The sequence below is a fragment of the Montipora capricornis genome, chromosome 3 (assembly GCF_036669925.1).
Source record: "Montipora capricornis isolate CH-2021 chromosome 3, ASM3666992v2, whole genome shotgun sequence".
In the NCBI taxonomy this organism is placed as follows: Eukaryota; Metazoa; Cnidaria; class Anthozoa; order Scleractinia; family Acroporidae; genus Montipora; species Montipora capricornis.
In genome coordinates this window covers 46573189-46594239 of record NC_090885.1, presented here as the reverse complement: position 1 = coordinate 46594239, position 21051 = coordinate 46573189, and the positions used below count along the sequence as shown (strand labels likewise).

At 38.9% G+C, this 21051-nt stretch overlaps 1 protein-coding gene across 4 annotated transcripts in view; it reads left to right on the top strand.

The window, feature by feature from the left end:
* The window catches only part of LOC138043285 (delta-1-pyrroline-5-carboxylate synthase-like), a 183722-nt gene extending 171265 nt beyond the window's left edge, over positions 1-12457 (top strand). For 2 of the 4 annotated variants that reach the window (XM_068889477.1, XM_068889476.1), the window contains 3 exons: positions 9602-9788; positions 11338-11433; positions 11504-12457. In XM_068889477.1, the coding sequence (XP_068745578.1) occupies positions 9602-9788; positions 11338-11433; positions 11504-11736 (516 nt within the window). In that variant the 3' untranslated portion in view covers positions 11737-12457. Of the gene's footprint in view, positions 1-3557; positions 4376-4425; positions 4562-9601; positions 9789-11337; positions 11434-11503 lie in introns of those variants that run through there. The other 2 variants (XR_011131223.1, XM_068889478.1) reach the window with 2 other exon arrangements.
* The last annotated feature ends 8594 nt before the right edge of the window (positions 12458-21051 follow it).

The window sequence follows — 21051 nt, the reverse complement described above, 5'->3', positions numbered from 1 at the left end:
AGGTCCCGGGTTCCATTCCTGGTTCTCCCGAGACTGGAATATTTGGCGACCTTCCGACTTTCCCGCTAAAGTTCACTCAGCTTTCCATCCTTCTGAGGTCAGTAAAATGAGCTGCAATTTGCGCCTGTATGTGCTTCCAGTCCGCTGGGGGTAAATTGATCATTGTAAAGCGCCTTTGAGACGTTGTGATAAGGGCGCTATATAAATGCACCACTTTACTTTTTACTTTATTCCTTTGCCGGCCTGGAAATTTTTCCACAACCTTTTTGTCGCCATAATATAATCATTTATGTTTTAGATTTTTTATTTTTCTATGTAGATATCACCAGCATTGTAAAAGTCATTTATAATTCATAAGGGAGACAGCCAACAGAAACGCACTATTCAGGTCATATGTATATTTGTGTAAATCCTGATAAAGTTCAACTGTCTGAAAGCATGGGGAGGGTTTGAAAAGGTAGCAGGGAAAAGCTAAGGTTGATGAATGAATTAAACAATAATTATGCCACATGTCCCGGTCTGAAAACATCATACTTTATCAATGTAACTTTGAAAGGAAATGAATGAGACAAATACAACACCAAACACATTTTACTTAATTATTACTCAATAGCCCTTTTCACGGTTAGTTTTTCTCATTTGCATTACAATGTAATCTAACGTGAATGCGAGGCAATTTCGGGTTAAAACTACAAAATAGCCCGAAATTGCCTCATATACAAGCTAGATTATATTGTGGTGCAAATGAGAAAACCTAACCGTGAAAAGGGCTATTACTTCACATTTAGCACTGCCTCTTTATTTTCCAGCTATCCAAAACATTACGGTTCATTGATTGAAAACTGGACTAAGGACATTACCTGACACTGAACTTTTCATTCCTTTGCACCTTATCCCTTCTTTTTGCTTCCACACAAACCACAGTGCAGTCCTTACTTTGCAATCTTTACTTTGCTATCTGTAATTCCTTCGCTTCAGTGCTCCGAACAACTTTGTCTTGAACTTAAAGTACAGTGGGGAATATTGAGGAGTGTTTCAACTTCATCAGATATTTTATCATCTACAACACTTGACCAAATGTGATCTTTTGCAGTACAAGTCTCTTCTCATTTGATAAATCTACTGGTAAATCTACTGGTAGGGCAAGAGCATCACTAACCACTTCAACTTCACAATCCAAATGTACCACTGAAAACGTTTACGTCAATTTAAGGAAATTATTGCCTGAAAATGATATAAATATTCTGATATCCGATGACAACCTTAGTACAAACCTTTGAATAATTCCAAGAGAATACCTGTTTTATTGATGACATCACATTGATGATGCTATTACAAAGTATTCCTTTTACAAGTAGTTGCATGGGCCCCCACAATTTCCAGCCTTCGGCTCGAGATTGTGAAGGCGCATGCAACACTGCCACTGGTGTTCTAAATATTAAATACAAAGTGACGCCTTCCATACTGTAGTAATTTGTTTTGTTTAGGCAAACAACTGATTCATTTCTTGTGACAATGAAATTTCAGTGTCTGACCTTTTCTACCCTTCCCACTAAGCTTTCAAAAAACTTCTAAACATTTTTACAAGTCTTTGGCTTCTCTTAAAAGTTTTGTACTCACCAATGCAAATGTTAGTCCTGCGAACGATTTCTTATTAGCAATCCCAAGGAACCTGGCAACACACTCAAGACACAGTTGACACATCTGCTTTGCTCATTCTTGCAGCATTTAGAGTGCTGATCTTTCCTGTTTGGGATTCTGCCCCACTATCCAAGACTTAGGCCCCACGTCTGTAGGTTGGGAGAACTTCCATCAATGTGAGCTGTACTTAAGGTCATACAGTCTCACGTCAATTACTGTCACCTTTTTCTAGTATCCCTGCCCAGCATGACATATGACTCTCTTTTGCAGCCTGGAAACCTTGAATTTACAATGAGGGTTTTAACAAGTTGTACCACTTTTCGAGATCAGATGGTTATCCTCTTCCTTTCCGCCTCCAATGTTGAGGTTAGAGGCAGGCGATTACTCTGAGTCCTCGACAATCAACATTGAATGTGGCTAGAACATTATCTTCATTGTTACAACATTTTTGTCTCTGATTGTATTGTGTTAGAAGGATAGTTTCTTTCTTCAAAACACTGGGTTTATTCAGATTCCTTTTCTTGTTTTTTGGTTCACTGCAAAAGATTAGGCTCCTTGCACAGTCTGGTCGATGTTATGATTTTATTTTGGTAGAGTTTACATTTTTTGTTTTCACCAGTAGAATAGTATTGATTCTCTAGTCTTTAGCTTTTAGCGTACATTTAGTTATCCAGCTGCTTTGCTTTTTGTCCTTTTAGAGCTGCTTTTAGTATTTTTAACATGAGAGGAATGCAATTTACTTTGTTGGGTCATCTCAGCGAATTGTAGGTCACTGATCAATCCATCTTGTGGAGAAGACAACAAATCATGATATTTGCATGGGTAATAACAATATTGGAAGTACAATTTCATACAAATAAGCACGAGTAAATTGTGCATGAAAGGAAGACAGAAATTCAAAATATTTGAAATTTTGACAGCATGCTCTTTAATTTTCGTGAAGTTCATCTAATTGATCTTTAATCTTTAATCTTTATTTATTTTAACACGGTAAAAAATTCCATCAGGTTTTAGTACAATGTACAACTACATAACAATATTCAATAATTATAAATTTGTATCTAAAAAGTCTTACTTATAATTACACTAAACTACACCTGTTTTCCATGAATGCCGTGTTTCAAATTTAACTAAAATGATCATTTAACAATTTCTTGAAATTATTTACGGATTTCACTTGCTAAGATTGCAGGGTAGACTGTTCCAGAGACTTGCACCTCTATAACTAAAGCTCTTTTTTAAGTAGTTAGTTCTTGGTAAAGGGACATTAAATTTGTTTGCAGAGTCCCTTAAGACATAGCCTGGCGTACTGCGCTCAGCAAACATAGAGGATAAGTAGTCAGGAACCAGATCATTAAGAGCTTTGAACACCATTAAACCTAGTTGGATTTGACGCGGGGCAATCAGGTCTTTCCAACCAAGTTGTTGTAACAAATACCCAGCGTCAGCACCATAGAAGGAGGAGGTCAAAATGCGAGCAGCACAATTCTGCAGTTTTCGTAATTTTTCTGAAAGCGTTTTGCCGCAATTCCCCCAGACAATACTACAATAATCGAAATGGGGTCGTACCAAGGCATTGTAGATGTATTGCAGTATTTCTGGCGAAGCAATCTTTTTGGATAGTGCTTCGATATGATATGCCATGCCATGTTATCATCAATCAGAATCCCAAGTGATTTAGTAGTAGAAACTTGTTTTATAGAAACACTATCTATCGAAAGTTCAAGGGATTCAGATAATGTACTCAGTTTTTGTCTAGAACCAATTAACATAAACTCGATTTTAGTCGTATTTAGGGTAAGTTTTTTCCTGAGAAGCCATTTGTGGATGTTACTTAAATCATGATTCAGACTAGACTGCACTGAGTGTAAGTCTGCTAGAATATGTTATGTGGTTGTTGTCTGCATACATCCTAGGTTGGCAGAACGATAAACAATTTGGCAAATCATTGATGTAGATCAAGAATAGAAGAGGGCCTAGGATAGTTCCCTGAGGGACCCCACAGCCCAGAGAACAGACTTTGGAAAGCGAACCATTGACGACACATTACTGGGTATGGTTATTTAGATACGACTTAAACCAATCGTAAGCAGAATCTTGTATTCCGTACAGACGAAGAACATCGTGATCAACAGTATCAAATGCTTTTTTCAAGTCCAGGAAAACCACTGCATTTACATTACCGCGACCTGTATTGAAAGCCCAGCTGTCAGTCGCTTCTAAGAGAGCAGTGACAGTCGAATGCAAGGAGTGAAAACCTGATTGTTGGTGTGTGATAACCTCTTAATTACCCAAAAAACCATATAATTGACTGTACACTTTCTCTCGAACACCTTGGCTATTACTGAGATAAAAGAGATTGGCCGATAATTATTCACATCAGTTCGTTCACCTTGTTTAAGCAATGGAGTCACTCTAGCACATTCCAGTCATCAGGAAAAGAACCCGAACTTAAAGACTTGTTGAAGGTACATGTATTACATAACGGGATCGAGATAAGATCGGCACATTCCCGAATTAGTTTGGCAGAAATATTAACGAGACCTGTTGCTTTGGATTTAGATAATTTATTTAGAGGAGAAAAAACATTGCTACTATTAATTGGATTGAAAACGAACTTGTTGTTGCTGCTAACAATGTAATCGGCATAACTTTAACCTTCAATAACAAGGGGTACCTCATTAGCAAGTTTGGTTCCAATTGTTGAAAAGTGATCATTAAATGCATTTGAAAGCTCGTGAGAATTGGTTGCTGAGTTCCCGTCTACTCTTAATTCTTTCACAGACACGTTGTTTTTCTGACGGGACGTGAGTGCGTTAATCATTTGCCAGTCTTTACGTGAGTTGCCATTAGACTGAAAAAATTCATTAGCATTATAGGGTGCCTTGGTAGGTTTAACCTCTCCATTGATCTTATTACGTAGCCTTTTGTCTTGAGGATCGTTAGACCCTTCCACAGGTCTGATGTGATCCAAGGTACCTTGCGTGACCTAACACATTTTGTTTTCATTGGAGCATGGCTGTTCACAATACTCAAAAATTTAGCTTTCCAGTCAGCCCACAAAACGTTCGGGTCATCACTGTTATAAGACCAATCTTGTCGAGAAATATCCCTGTGAAAGTTTTCTCAGTTAAAATTAGGCTGCTGACTTGACGTTATCTTAGAACCTTCAGAAAGGGAAAATAAAACTGGATGATTACTTTTACAAATGTTTGGACCAAAAAAATGTCTTAAATTTTTTGTGCCCCATCAAAAACAAAGTGCAAAGGTTTTGTCATGCGGCATTGTCTCATCTAGCAAAAGGAACAATTTACTGTAATTGTAAGCACTTTACAACCACGTAGGTAGACGGCCGAGTATGATTCCATTTGCTATTGCTGTTGTTTCTACCATGTTGAAGCTGGAAGGTTTTTTGGTCCTCAAACCCAGTCCCACTCTGTCAAGGTTAGCATTACCGTCCCAGTGAAAAATCCGCACCACTGTTAACATACTGTCCCCATCCCCCCAGAGAAATGCATTGTTACACTCCCCCCGCTACGTCCTGGGGGTCGCGGGGCCGTGGTCAATTGAAGCAATTGTCACTTGCAGCAGGGCTCCAAGTTAACAACCAAATGGTCGCACATGTGAATGCACTCACGTGCCTTAAAAGCTCAAGTACAGTGGGACTGAATTGCCTTTCTGCTTTCTCACCTGACTCTACTTGTGCGCTCCAAGTGGTACGTCACGAAACAGAAACATTAATCAACAAATATAAAGATAAAATCTGGCCCTAAATTATAAATTTACACTATTTTGCTTTCATCGGTGTTTGTTTATTTGTCGTCAGTTTCCTTAACAAATTCCCCCAACGCCAGTGAAGGTTCATTTTTTCTGTTGATATTTCGTTTCCATCCCATACTCTGCTAACACATACAAATGAAGACTGCGAATAAAGCACATTCTTATTGCACATGTTAAAAGTTTGTGATAGTGGAATGTCAAGAGGGGGACAAAAATAAAAGCCTTCTTCTTCAAGGTAAGATAATTGTAAAAAAGTGAATTATATCCCAGTCAAGTCATCACGCTTGTATTGTCTTGTTTTCAATAATTTATAACATAAATATAGAGCCATACTTCACATTCTACAAAAGTGAGTAAATCTGCCTTGAATGATAATATCAATCCACGATAAAGCTAAAGAAGATGAGCCAACAAGCAAGAAAAGAAAAATAGATGCAAATTTCAAAGAGAGAGGTTAAACGAATTTGATTAGCTACAGTGGGATTCAGAGAAAGAATTTATGCGCTGCTCATACTGTAAAGCTTTCCCTATGCATTCATCTTCATCCTTAGTCAATGGTTCCCTGCTGGCCAAGATCTCTTTTCTTTTGTGTTCACTGGGCTGATGAGTATGGGAAAAGAGACCCCTGTCGTGGGTTTAAAGCATGTGCAGCGGCTACTTAGCGAGGGAATCCTCACCTCATGCTTCATATTTTGTATGCTCACTTAACAACATCGCAATTACTGTAAAGGAATGCGCGAAACAGCAGCTTACGACAACGACGTCATAACGTCTGATCATGGTGACCTGATGGAATCAGTGAAGTACGCGTGTATCATCAATTATGAAGTTGTGTATATATTTCCGGTTTTCAAATATATTGTCTTTGGTTACAACTGTTGTTACGGTAACCGGCAGAAATTACCGGCAGAAAGATAATAACCTCGTTATTTCCATGAACCACAATTTATTTATCTGTAAACAACGGGAGACAACTTATCTCAGCTAGCGACTAGTCTTAGTACAATCTCAGTACAATTAACTCAATACTTCTCTACGCGTATCTGACCACAGGCAAAGTACTGTCCTTCACTTTGACGAAATCTCACTCCATGGAAACCAAGTTGACAACAAAATGTCAGAATCACACACGAACGGGGAAATCCCTTCACTTGTCACTTGTCACACAATATCACTTGGAAATCACAAACAGGGAACGAAGTCCCAAATCACAACAACAACCTACTGACTGACTGGATAGCCGCTTAGATACATGTAGTTATCCGACGAATAGAGTCTAGAAGTTTCCAAAAGTTACTATTTACAGCTATTACAATAAACTATATTTCTAAACTTACAAGTCACAGTTCTAGAAAATTCTTGAAACAACACATTGGATGACATTGACCTTCATGAACTTTCCAGAATATTCCAATCCTTGTAACACTCCCCCTCTTCAAAAAGAAAAAAGAAAGTTTGTAGAACTTTCTTTGATATATTGTCACATTCACACTCTTGAAAGACAGTCAGCAATCGCGTTATCCTTTCCCCTGATGTGTGTTATATCCAAGTCGTACTCTTGAAGCATCAAACTCCACCTCAGCTTTGATTGGTAGACTCGAAGAAGTGATGTAAACTTCAAATTGCTGGAGGGCTAACACTAACGCGAAACATTCTTTCTCAATGGTGGAGTAATTTCTTTGGCTTTTACTAAACGTTTTTGAGAAGTAGCAAACAGGATGATGTACTCCATGTTTATCTTCTTATAAAAGCACAGCACCAGAAGACAGTCCTATCTGTTATCACAATATCTGTTATCACAATATTTTCGTATTAACTGTTAAGGACAATTAAAGTGTGTTCTTTCTTGAGTGATCTAACTTAAGATCTTACTTCTTAACCCGATTTTGCATCATGGTCGTCAATGCCTGTGAAATCTGCACTTGCTGCTCTGTTTGCTTCTGTAGTTCAGTTCAATCTGTAGGTCTTGTAGTCTGGCTCTTGCATTTTAACTTGGCCTGAGCAGATTCCATCAGTCCCTGACACACCTCTTCTCCTTAATCATAAATTTTGGATTATCGAGCTTGTTCAATCTTTCATGGATTGACTCCCAGATTTTGCCATGGTCTGGACAGCCTTTCTTGAACTGAAACAATTTGCTATCAATCATTTCACGCAACAGGAAAATGCCATGGTCATCTGTTCATTCCATTACAGGTTGTTTTTTTGATAGCCATCTTCACGCTGAAGGCTAAAAAAAATGAATGTAAATACTTGACAATCTCTTGTACAAGCGCCAAAACGATAGACTAATATTTTACGTATCACTAAGTACAGAACATTGCATTCAAAATGATATAAAAGCACGAAAATCATAAAAGCGAAACCCATGTTTTACAGTCGGAGTTGTGACAGCTCACCCTGTCGGCAGAAAACATGGATCAGAAGTAAATTTGACTTCTGGTTTCCATCGCCCCGTAGAAAACGTCTGGTGCTTAAGTTCACTACAACCCATGAGCCCACGCAAAGGACTTCGCACCCAGACCTCTGTTCCGTGTTGGCAAAATATTAATATATGTCAATACCGTTTGTCACAAATTACATCAATAGATGGTTTTCAATCTCGTGCCGAGACCGCCATGTTGGTGAACAAAACAATAGCACATTATGGCTCATGTTTTGCATTATAATAGGGTCAAATTCCCAAAAGACTTTTTTCTCTATTGTTCTGTACACCAGCATGGCTGCTGTGACGTCAGGTGAAAATCATCTATAGGTTTTTTCTCGGGAGATTGGTCACAAAACTATTTGATCGGCCGAATTTAGCTTTTGCAGCCCTGTTTACATCACGTTTTCAACATCCTCTGTGTCTCAGCTTCATTCTGCGAAATCAAAACTGAAAGCTTGTGTTACTGGAATCGATTGGTGGATGGTGCAGAATAAACAGAAGATGAAAGGTGATACAACTGAAGGTCTTCTACTCTCTTCTTATCCTATCGTCCCAGGCCTCCAATTGACTCTTTAAAATTTGCTGTCCTAACATCTTATATTTGTAAATCCTGCGTTTTCCATTTAAGGAACATTTGAAAAATCAGGAAACACATCAGCGTTAAGGCCAGTGAGACACTTGCATGTATCAACACATTCATTTCTTCCAAATTAGGCCTATCTAAATCTTCAGTGCATAATTTACAGCCGGTACAGAAGGCTGCAGCCAGGGTCCTCACCTTTTCTCACAAATTCAAACGTATCACTCCAATTCTGCGTAGTCTACATTGGCTACCTGTTGAACAAAGAATTCAATATAAGATTTTACTTCTAAGGCCCATTTTTTAAACGTCGCATCTCACATGTGCTGAATCTAATGCAAATGAGAAAAATCTATTGTTGTCGCTCATATGAATTAGATTCTGCACATGTGAAATGCGACGTTTAAAACGGACCTTACTTTCAAATTCTCAATAACTGTGCACCATCCTATTTGTCTCACTTAATCAAACCTTAAAAGACCTTCAAAGACTCTAAGGTCATGTGACCTCGATCTTCCGTCTAAGCCCTCTTGTAATCTTAACTCTTATGGAAAGGGAGGTTTCTCTTGTGTAGCCCCAAAGATGTGGAATTCATTCCCTCCTAATATCCGGTCATGTTCGTCTATAGCTATATTTAAAGGCTTGCTTAAAACCTGTCTTTTCAAACTAGCATATCCTGACTAGTTATTGCCATTGAGTTGGTGCATGATTTTATATGTGATATAAGATGCATGATAAGTACAAAACCTGTGATATCTCATGGGTTTACTCTATTAATGATTATTTATTTGTATTATGTTTTGTTTTTTGTCTGTTAATCGTAATATTTGTATTGATTAATTAATGACTATGCCCTTTTTTAGAAATACGTTTTTTGCAAATATTTACTTTTATTCTTATTTACATAATGTCATTGTTAAACGGTTGTGAACCTTGCAATTATCACTATACAAAATTATACAAATTATTATTATTATTATTCTTCTTATTATTATTATTATCATTACTATTCTTAATATTATTATTATTATTATTATTATTATTATTATTATTATGCGATTCTCTCCAGCTCTCAATCCTTGGTGAGTTTTCTATGTCACATCTCAGCTCCCTCGTGCAGCTCAGAAATGCAACACCTTTATTAGTTGTTGATTTCTTACATGTATCTTCAGGTGATAGTTCATGCAGGGCCAAACTTGGTAAAGATGTTACCATTTGCTCCAGCCCCAGCCGAGAGTATGAAAAAGGAATACAGTGGGTTAGAATGTGCAGTGGAAGTGGTTAGAAATGTCCAGGAAGCTATTGATCATGTACATCGTTATGGGAGCTCACACACTGATGTCATAGTTACTGACAACTGTGAGTAAATAGGCAATCTACCTATTCCTTCCTTTGATAGTTTTTTTGGCAACTACAGTGAATAGTGCACTAACATTGCTAGAGCATGTCTATAGTGGCAAGCTTAAAATCAACCATGCATGGTTTCTGCTGTGTAACCACAACTGTAACAGGCACCAAATTCTTTAAAACAAATCAGAATTGGTTTTTGTTGAAAAAAGAAAATCGAGTTGGGATAAAACAAAATTACAAAATTGTACTGTTATCGTTTTGTTATTTTTAGGTAATGAGGAGGTAAGTAATTTCTTATGTCAGGTTGAATGAAGGGCTAACGCTCGAAACGTCAGCTTTTAGAATCTGTGTACGGTGGCCAATTTACAATTATCAGCTCCACTGATAAAACCAAATTTTTGAATGAAGTATAAAACAATTCTTTAGGTTGACATTACCTTGACAGACAAAGCTTTCCTCACTGGCCTTTATCAATATTGGAAGTTTGTGTGAGTGTGGCTTTTGTGAGAAGAATATGTTTGTGAATTGAACTGGTTACCTTTACATTTCTGTATGGCTATCAGTGGAATCCCTGAACTCTGGGAGATGAAGCTGTATTGTGCCAAATCAAGAAAGCTGCGCACTTCATCTACGTTTTTAACACGTTGATAAGGGATGAAATTGTACTTGTTTGTCATCTGCAGACATGCAATCTGCTGACAAATGGAGGCCAAAAAATCAGTGGGCCATTGGTGGACAGACATCTTTCACGGCTTGCAGCAAAAATTCTTCTCTCTGATTCCCTGAAGGAGAGGGACAGCTTGCATAGCATTTTTGTGATCAGCTTGGGTCTTGCTGAATAAATAGGGTTATTCTACTCTTGCATTAAAATACAACTGAATTGTCGAGTGGTAAAATTAACAATTACAATACAAATATAAAACTAATCTAAAAATGTTAAGGTAATAATATCGTTCGTTCTCTTGGTTCTAATGTAAAGGCGGAAAGACTTTTCATGCCCAGATCTACGATTATATTTTACGCTAATAACTTCACGACAAGTGCGTAACCTCCATTTGCAGCTAAACTTGCAAGTCGTCTTTTCTCAAGGCTGTCAAGGCCAGAAGTGGTCAAAGCTTCATTATAACTATAATCTGGGAAACATTATTAAGGGCTCTTTTTTGCATAGATTCTAACTTGACATATTAATACTCTGGAATATCTTATACAATCGTTTGCTGGCTTTACTTTTGCTAAAATCAGTGTGGTTGTTTCATTTAAGGTCATGCTTAATTATTGCACCAAGTGATTTAAAGGTCGAAGGTCTTTCCAATTGATGATTTCATATGCAAATAAACTTTATAATAGTTTTGGGATATTTCATGAAATTTAAAAGCATTTCTTTATATCTTAGTCAATTTGAAATGGAATCATGTCGTCAGAAATATACATTTCTTTGCTTCCTTGTAACACAGCTTCTTTAGCTTTCTGAGATTATGTTTTCTCTTTAAAAAATGCGATTCGTTTACTGTATTTTCACTGAATAATCATGTGTATTATGGCATTTTTTTTATTCTAGGTGACACTGCCCACTTTTTTTTAAAATCAGTGGACAGTGCATGTGTATTCCATAACACCAGTTCCAGATTTTCCGATGGATATCGCTTTGGGCTTGGTAGGTGAATTTATCATAGCAGAGCAACAGGTTGCATGTAATGCAATTAACCAACATTGCATGTTTTCAGGTGCAGAAGTTGGTGTAAGCACTGGTCGTATCCATGCAAGGGGTCCTGTAGGTGTAGAAGGCCTGCTAACTACAAGATGGGTGCTTACTGGCCAAGGACATACAGTTGCACAATTTGCTGATGGGGGATCATTTGAGTATGTTCATGAAGCCTTGCCTCTTGAAGAGTCACAGAATTTGTTGGATGAAGAAGTATTTGTTGAAACACAGGATGGAGAAGCTATGAATAAATAAACTGTTGGCACCTTGTCAGTCTTATAAATAACTGATCGGTAGATACCTAAGCAAGTATGTGATACTCAGATTTGAAACCATAACCCTCCGTGATCTAGTGGGATGCTCAAAGCACTAAGCAACTGGAGACCTCGGTGGGGGGGGTTGGGTGTACTCTGATATATGGGCTATATACTGTAGGTATGCCCAGCCCCAAAGGGTATGGTGTTCTAGCCGTTTTGGTCTGAAATAGGGTATCGTTTGTTCTTTCAAGTCTTGAATTGGGTATGTGCTCAGTGTTGAGTGATACGATCATCAACAAAGCCAACCGCGCACCGGTGGCTCAGTTTGTTGAGCACCGGGCTGTCACGCGTGAGGTGGTGAGTTCAACTCTGGCCAGACCAACACTCAGGATCTTTAAATAACTGAGGAGAAAGTGCTGCCTTTGTAATTACATCTGCAAATGGTTAGACTCTCTAGTCTTCTTGGGTAAGGACGATAAGCCGGAGGTCCCGTCTCATAACCCTTCAATGTTCATAATCCGTATAAGAACCCGCACACTTGTCACAAAGAGTAGGACATGTAGTTCCCGGTGTTGTGGTCTGTCTTCTGTGGTATATCATGGTTGGGTGGGTAATAAGGGCGCACTTAATTTGGAGCCTCGCTCTGTTGTGCGACCCCCACCATAGTTGTGGATAAATAAAAAATAATAATAAACCGTGTAACAGCTGTAACAGATCTGAAATAAGGTATCAAATTTTTGATGTCCTTTCACTCTTAACACTAGCAAAATATCAGGATCTAAGTGATCTGTTAAGGTCACCGATCGTTTCGAAAGTACCTCCGCAAATGTCATTTATTGCATGACCTTTACGTTATGCAATAAGTTATACATTGGCGAGACAGGTTGACGACTAGGCAACCGATTCCGCAAACACCTTTATGATGTTGAGAAGAATGACAAGGATGCATCTAAACCAGTCGCTCGTCATTTTAATCTCCCTAACCACTCCTTAAAACACGCGGCCTTTCCTTACATCAAGGTACGACGGACAGCCGCACGAATCGGGAACAAAAATTTATCTTCCAAATCGGGACCCTTAATCCTCACGGTATTAACGAACGCTGTTCATTTAACTAATGTATTCCTGTTTTTCACGTTGCCATGTTACCACCAATAGCGTAGCTCCCACTTTACTATAAAAACTACACATAACCCACAATTCGTTGATTCGCTCCGACTAAAGGCTAACACTCGAAACGTCAGCTTTAAGAATCTCTGTACCGTGGTCAATTTACATTATCAACTCGGTTGATAAAACCAAATTTTTGTATACTAGTTCCCCACCGACGCAGCACCACAGTTTCTTTAGAAACTACTGCCTTTGTAAGAGTGTCCAAGAAAGGAATTTGTGGAGTAACTTATTCCACCAAGTTTGAGATATTACTGGTATACTGTTGTGTCGTTCTCATTCTTTCTCTTTTCTTTCGTTTCTTCTCTTCTGTCGTAGGCCGTGCAGGCAAAGTGCAATCTTATCAGATTCAAATTTAAAAATCTTCTTAAGATAAGACTTATGCCAAAAATTGCAAAAGGCAGACCAAAAAGCAACTCTAAAGAAATTAAAAGTAGACAATTAGCTTTAAGTTTATATCCCTCCAATGCATGACTTGAATAACTACGTAGCCACCAGTGTGTCCTGATCACAGCTATACTATGTCAAACCTGGATTAAAACCAGCGAAAAATGCAAGAAAAAAAAACTTTTCCAAATCGTTTTCTACCTGAACACAAAAACCGTCAACTGCCAATAGCTCTTGTTCACATAGTATGGCCGTGTAGCAGCCTCGAGCCGCAGAACGCACGTGAAAAATAATCCTTGTTTACGTTCAGCTGGAACACTTAATCAAGCAACTGAGGGCTGACTCGGAATTAAATGCTTTTCAAGACAACTTTTTTTTTCTTTTTGTTGGATTAAGGTAATGACTGTTACGATTATGTTGTGTCGTTCGTTTTTTTAAAGAGAACTACTTTTCACAGATATAGCAAAAAAGTCCTTATCTGCTAAGAGCATCCATAGCGGTAGGAATATTACTTAAATATTTCCTTAAGTTATTTGTGCCGAAATGATCAGCTTGCAAAAAGATGGTTTTGTTTAATTCGATAAAGCATTTGCAATGCACAGTCTGTTTCTTTACTTATCTGCATCACAGAAAAAGTTGACTCCAACTTCACTAAAAATCAAGAAACCAATCACGGATATGTGTAAGCTTGTTATATCCAAAACAAACTTATCACCAAACAGAAATAAAGGTTTGCGTGTGTAAGATTGTACAGCGCGGTTACTGGGTTGGAGCACTAGACTCCAACAAGGTGCCTCTGTTGCCGGCGGGGAAGAAAAAGGAGTCCTCGCCGTTAAGTCTGTGAAACTGTAAGGCCAGAAGCGTAAAGTCCTGCTAACCAAAGACGGAACAGTTTACAAAGCCAAAAGATCGAAGCTTGAGGTTTGCAATTCAAGATAGCCATTTTACGAAGGAAGAGTTCTTCTTTGATCCACACTGTGCTAGCACTCGCGTTGAAATGAACGATTGTCTCACAGGTGTCAGAATTAATCTTGGTAATCATAATTGTCATTGTGACGCCAATTGGGCATGTTCAGGCGTGTAGACAAAGCTCTCTGTGCAGTTTGTATATGTGCAATTAATTGTGACGATCCCGTTCAAGTTATTAAATCATTACATTCTAATTGAAAACAATAAGGACTTAGTATGTGCGCAATCAAGTGTATCAGTCCCGTTGAAGTTATTAAATACTCAAGTCATGTCACATAGAAAAAAAAAGCATTATTGCGTTTGCAGTAACATCGTGAAAAGAGAGGCGAAAACTTGAACAATAGCTTTTTAATCCGTTTAGGGGAAGGGTTGGGGCTAGCTTGTTCGTTAGGCTTTGGGGTTAAGGGTTAGAGGCGAGGGATGTGGATCAAATTGTTTGATCCACATTATCCACTGATCGACCCGCCGCAGAACCCCAACTTGGCGTGCTACTACTCCTACTAGAGGGTCTATTATTAGGGGGTCGTATATTCCGTAAACCACCATATTTTGTTCCTTCGAAACCGCTTTTGTTTTCTAAAAACCGACACTGCCCTGCAGCTAGGACTATTATCCTCATAACCGATCTTTTAACAGCACGTAGCAAATTCTTTGCGATGTGTTAGCTCAATAATCGTATTTCTCCTCAGGAAGACCACAAGATATTAAACAAATTGTTTTTATACAACTCCATTCAGTAACCAGCGAACAAAAAGGTTTTGAGGTCTAAGGGGCTGTTCACAAACACAAAGATTGCTCGAGATGTTTATAACGAATTGTAAAAGTACAATTTTTTAGAGCTGGGTGTGTTGTCTGTTCTTATGTGGTCGTTCTAACAAGCTTGTGAAATTTACGTTACCTTTACCATGGAATGATCTCAACCGAGGACAGAGGCCTTCTGATAGGCGGCAGGGATCTAGCAGCCGATCCAGTAGTGTAAATTGAAGACCATTGAATGCTATTTTTGTGTTCAGGGCCTTACAATACTTCCCTCTCTAATGCCGTGAAAAAGGTCGCTGTTCTTAAGTATCATCCTCATGACGTAGTCGCTTGTGACGAGAATGGGCATGTTTCAAGTCATTTTCAGGCGATGAGGTCGGATGGTAGCACGATGCTTCCCTGTGGTTTGATTAGTTTTTAAGACTGCATTTTTTTTAAAATTCAGTCATGTGCGGAAATGAATTCCCTCGCTCACTTCGGTGGTTGGTTGGTTGGTTGGTTGGTCGGTTAATCAGTCGTAAACATTTTTTTGTGATACTGCTGGCCAGTTAAAAGGATCTGTATACGTTTGCAGTGGTTTTGTCGTGGAGCTCACACTCCATCGTGGTCAGGTTCTGCGTCTCACACACTTATGTCCAGAAAAGCACACGATGACCAAAATGGCAGATTTGGCGAAAGAGCTGCACGATTGACAATCTTGGCAAAATTAGCGATTTTGGCAATATTTTGCCAATTTCGTCAAATTAGTTCATCCATTGGTATTGACACCACGCGGGTGAACATTGGCGAGTTTGGCGATGTTTTGCCAATTTCGTCAAATTACTTCATCCATTGGTATTCACACCACACCGGTGAACATTGGCGATTTTGGCGATTTTGACAAAATCGGCAATTTTGGCGATGTCTTACCAATTTCGTCAAATTAGTTCATCCATTGGTATTTATACTACGCGGATGAACATTGGCGATTTCGACAAATTCGGCAATTACAGCTGTCATTTTACAGTTCGGTTAACTACGCTTTTCATGAATGCCCTTAAACCATTTTCATTCATCAGCGTCACAAATTCTTGCAGATTTTGGGGCTCATTTGTCGCAATTCAAGCACGCTTCCAACAAACAGACTTGTTTATTTTCGTCTTTCACCCACTTGTTTTCCGGTGCGCCCGTTAAATGACATGACAATTTGAAAAGGCTTTTCAGCTTTGCTTTCCCTCTCATCTAACACACTCGCGGCTTCGGCTTGTCCACTTTTCATACAGACATAATTTCTTCAAAGAAATGTGAAGAAAAATGGGTGAATAAATCACAAGACAAAAAAAAAGCCTATTGGTGAAATCAACGGCTTCACCGAATACCCTGCCACGTCGAAGCTTTACACTAAATTGGGTGGATACGCGGGTACGCAGATACGCATTGGAGACACAGAGCTTTGTGGATACGCAGTATTTCTCCCGTCTGAGGCGCCAAACAAAAAGAGTGAGGGACATTGATGTATATGTATTTCTCGTTCATAAAACACGATGATCGAGCACAAACAATGATGTTTCTTAAAGCGTGATCAATCTCCTTGTTGATATGTATCTCTTGTTCTTATAGCACGTTGATCAAATCATCTTACAATTCGGGTAATTAACTTTCATTTTACGGTTCTGTTAACTGCAGGAAATACCACTCGCTTCCTGATTAAGCCTAAGCGCTCGTTTCAGTGATTAGGCCTAAGCACTCTCGTAAACTTTTTGCTTTCATTTTGCGGTTCAGTTAACTACACTTTTCACGAGATCGCCCTTGCACAATTTTCATTCATCGACTACGGGATTGCGCACCGTGGTGACAGTTCATCATAGCCATATGTCAAGAGTGTAAGCGCTCCTTTAAATGATTAGGCTTAAGCACTCTCAAAATTTTAGCTTTCATTTTGCGGTTCAAAGAAAGCACTCGTTGGACAAGAAATGTGCGAATTCAACACAAACGTCCAATCGTCCAACTCTCTGAGGTTGACCATTGTTTCTGTGAAGCCAAAAATTCGCTCTCCTAGACGAGGTCTAACACTAACCTAACTTACCATAAAAGCTCTACTAGGTCCCCGAGTGAGGGTATTTTATTTCAGGCCTTATTAACGAGGGACTTAACAGAGAGGATGGAGTGCTTATTTCAAATCTTAAAACTGACATCATCCTCATCTTAAAAAAAGAATTGTTCAAATCTCAAACAAGTGCACTGAAACTTTAAATTGGGTAGATCATTGATCAAAGAATTTTAACATTATTTGATGCATCAACAACCAACTGGGCTTCATGAAGTGGGCTTTGCAATAGGGAATGTGAGGGGCAAATTATAAATGTTGTGTTCCAAAAGGGTGAGGTGAGGTGACCTTGGGTGGGTTATTAGAGAGGTTATTATAAAAGCCAATCTCTAAATGGGAGGGTGGGAGGGTAGTGGAGAGGGAGGGCTTATAGAACTTTTCCTTAACGGAATAGTTAATTTTCTTCAGTGATAGCAAATAAATATTTGTGGGACAGAACCGAGTTATTATGTTTGATTACCTTGCAGTTAATCAACCTGATTTCGAGTGGACGGCATTTCTAATTCCATTTGTGAGTCTGTGTTGATCGATGTTCTTTCTCCAGCAGCGTCAAGCCTCCCAAGGCGTAATTCTATCTTCTCTCCAATTCCGGCCTGTCTTGCAATGTCTTCAAGAGCACCAACCCCTCTAAAATGCGTAAAAAGTTTAGTTGTTCCAGAGTAAATAGTATAATCATATTTTTTGAGCTTCTACGTTAAAAAGACAACCATTAATCGCTGTATAGCTCGCTGCAAGATAGTATGCTCCTTTCATGACAGCATGAACATTCAGGGTCACTCAAGTTTATAACATTTGAGCTAACTGATAATATAAAGCTATGAATTTGGAGTGGGTTCTCTTTTTTTCCTGCAAAAACATGAGTATAGTTATTCCAATACACTATTCACCTCATCTCATGCTCAAACTACATTCGCTTCGCCGAATTATAAGTTGTTAAAGAATGTCAGAATTGAAGGACTGTAAGTCTTATGCAGATTACGATTACATGAATAAAATGAAGTCTTACGATATCATAAACAAACCAACACTTACCGAAATAGCTCTTTCAGCTGCTGCAATATGTACAAAGAACGAAGCAGCTTTATGCGAAATTTTTCCTTACAGATAAAATACTTTGGCACTGCCCCATGCTTGTCAAATAAGGCAACACATTTAATTATATCGACATTTGCCACATCGTTCGCAATCTTTCCACGCGCTTTTGTGACCCTTTCGAAGCTTTGAAGCCTGGCCTTATATCAAATTACCAATTACCTCCCCACCCCTCCCCACATGGCCGGGGACACAGAGGGAAGCCCTGACTGACTTGGTCTAGCCCTAAAAGGCAATCCTTTGTTAAAGAGAGAATCTTTAAGCAAGATAAAGTTACCGCTCAAGTTTTCTGAGCCTCTTAACTGTGTTTGAATAACCGCCAGAAAAACACGCAAAAACCGAAAACTTCAAGCTAAATTTATGATTTCCTGCAACCGCACGATAATTTCTTAACCGTAAACCGCCAGATAAATATGAATGAAACCGCAAACCGGCACTCAAAATTGACTTAAACCGCCAAAACGCCAGACTATAATAGACCCCTCCTCCTACTACTACTACTGCTACTGCTACTGCTACTGTGAAGCGTGCAAGGAGCAATTGGATAAGTGGACATAGAAGATGGATGCGTCAACAGCTGAGACAGCTTTATCCTTTCTCTGCATTGTGATTGTGCATCCAGCAGCTTTGTTTTATCTCTACGCTGAGATTGTGGCGCTTGATGAGGTGGATAACGTTACCAAAGACAAGAAAGAGGACTGAGCCTCTCTCTGCCATTTAAGGCAGCGTCGTCCACTGGTAACCAACCCGGGCTTTCAGCAAATCTTGATCGGCTTGGTCGCTTCAAAGGCAGAGGCTGAGGTTGCGGGACTAATAACTAAGGCAAGAAAAGGTACATTCCCTATTAATCGAGGTGCGTTTGTTGGACAGATGTGAATATCTTCATGGTCCAGGGATGGCAATCTGAGTTTTAGGCCACCGGGGGATGAAAGATGTTTGGTGATTTTGCGTTCTTGACTTGGGAAGCCCTAGACCAAAGTGGAACCGATTGCAGTGATTCGTTTCAGTGTCGTCAGGGATTTTTTCAGATTTGATGAAACTGAAGTAATTTTGGGCACTCTGCTGTTTTTTTCATTTCTAAGGCTGTCTTGTTCCTTATCTTTTATTTTGTGTTCTCGAGATCAGAGGAGTGACCCCACAAGCCTTTTCCCCATAGGCATGCCATTGAGCCGGATTACTAGGTCACTTTCTCCGAGCTCGGGAGAGCAGTTTTTGTTCCCCTTTTTGCAGTGCATCAGCCTTGATTGTTTGCTTTTCGGTGCCTTTTTGGTCTTAGCCTAACACAAAATACCCCAGGGGGAAAACGATGATGTTTGTGCTGAAAAGAGGGGTCAAAAGAGGGTGGTACAATGGATATCCCTGGACAGACCCTGAGTTCAGGGAAAGTGTCTACAGGTGACATTTGTCTGGCCCATAGCAATAGCGTTGTTTGGGGAGAAACGCCCAACTTGTGTGATCTGTATTTTCCATGACTCAGATTTAATGGATGTTTACAAGGAATTTAATATTTTAAGTGGTTTTACTTCGGCATTCTAGTGTGTTTAGCTGTTTTCTTGATGGCTGTTTTGGAGTAGCTTTTAGTTTTATGAAGATTAGTTAGGGCTGTGGAAGTATAATTAAAGGAGACTTACCTGTAAGTTGAAGTTTGACTTGAATTCTATCTCATAAAAAGTAGTAACCGAGGTGTCTGACATGAAGAACGAACGAAGCCTACTTGGAGTGACGTCACAATCATACATTAAAAACAATGCTCAAGTGGCGGAACCACAAACCAAGTAGAGGCATCCCAAAAAGGAGGAAATAAGGTAACTGCACCTATCTAGGGTGGCAGAGGGTGGGCATGTCAGACACCTCGGTTACTAATTTTTATGAGATAGAATTCAAGTCAAACTTCAACTTACAGGTCAGTCTCGTTTAACTTTCCAATTAAGATACGTAAAATTTGAAAATGCCTTTTATTGCCGTAAATGTTACACCAAAATCAGGAGGAGTCAAGGACAGTTGGACAGTACAGATGCAGGTAAGATAACCTGTGCGAGTTTGTGGTAATTTTATTGGCTCTTTTCAACACTTAAGGATTTAAAGTTAATGTTAGCTCGTTTTACATAATATATTGATAGAAAATGAGTCGTCAGAAGAAAATCCCGTGACTGCCACTAACGTTTTGCCACCTCCAGCTGAACTGGGCAATGATTTTTTAAAGTTACTGGTAAGTTCAGCAAAGTTGGCTAAATTGTAAGGCTTAATAGTACACAAAAAATTTTAAGTTTAAATGTTGTAGTCTAAGGTGATTTCAAGTTAAGGTTTCGAAGGAAAACTAGTTTGAATCGTTTTTTCCTTTATTTAATTGAAGTTAATTTCAAGTTATTGTTTATATGATTATTTTCAATATTTTCGGTTCCTTAACGCTGTTCTACAGTATAACTCTTTGTGTATTCAATTTTAGGGGAAAATTTTATACAAGAAACAAAGAGGCTTCAAGATGCCATCCATGCACATTGTGGGAAAAACAAGGAACCACTAATCTATGAACCTTTGAATCTATGAATTTGTTAAGTTTTGCGCCTTGCATGGGGCAGCAAATCTGTTTAAATTTATTTTGTCTTGTTTAACCTCTTCTCGTTATTCTGCTGAAAGAGTTTCTCTGAACCGGAAGCGGGCTGTTGTTATTTTATATCAGTTGTGTTTTGGCCTTTCACAAATATGTAATTTTTTTCAAGAAGACAACTGGTTGTTTTAACAGTTCAATGTCGGTTGGGCACAAGTTGCTCAAGCAACGTTATTAATAGAAACCGTGCGACTTTTGCCAAGAATAATTTAATTGTGGTAAACAAAGCAATCAAGGATGCA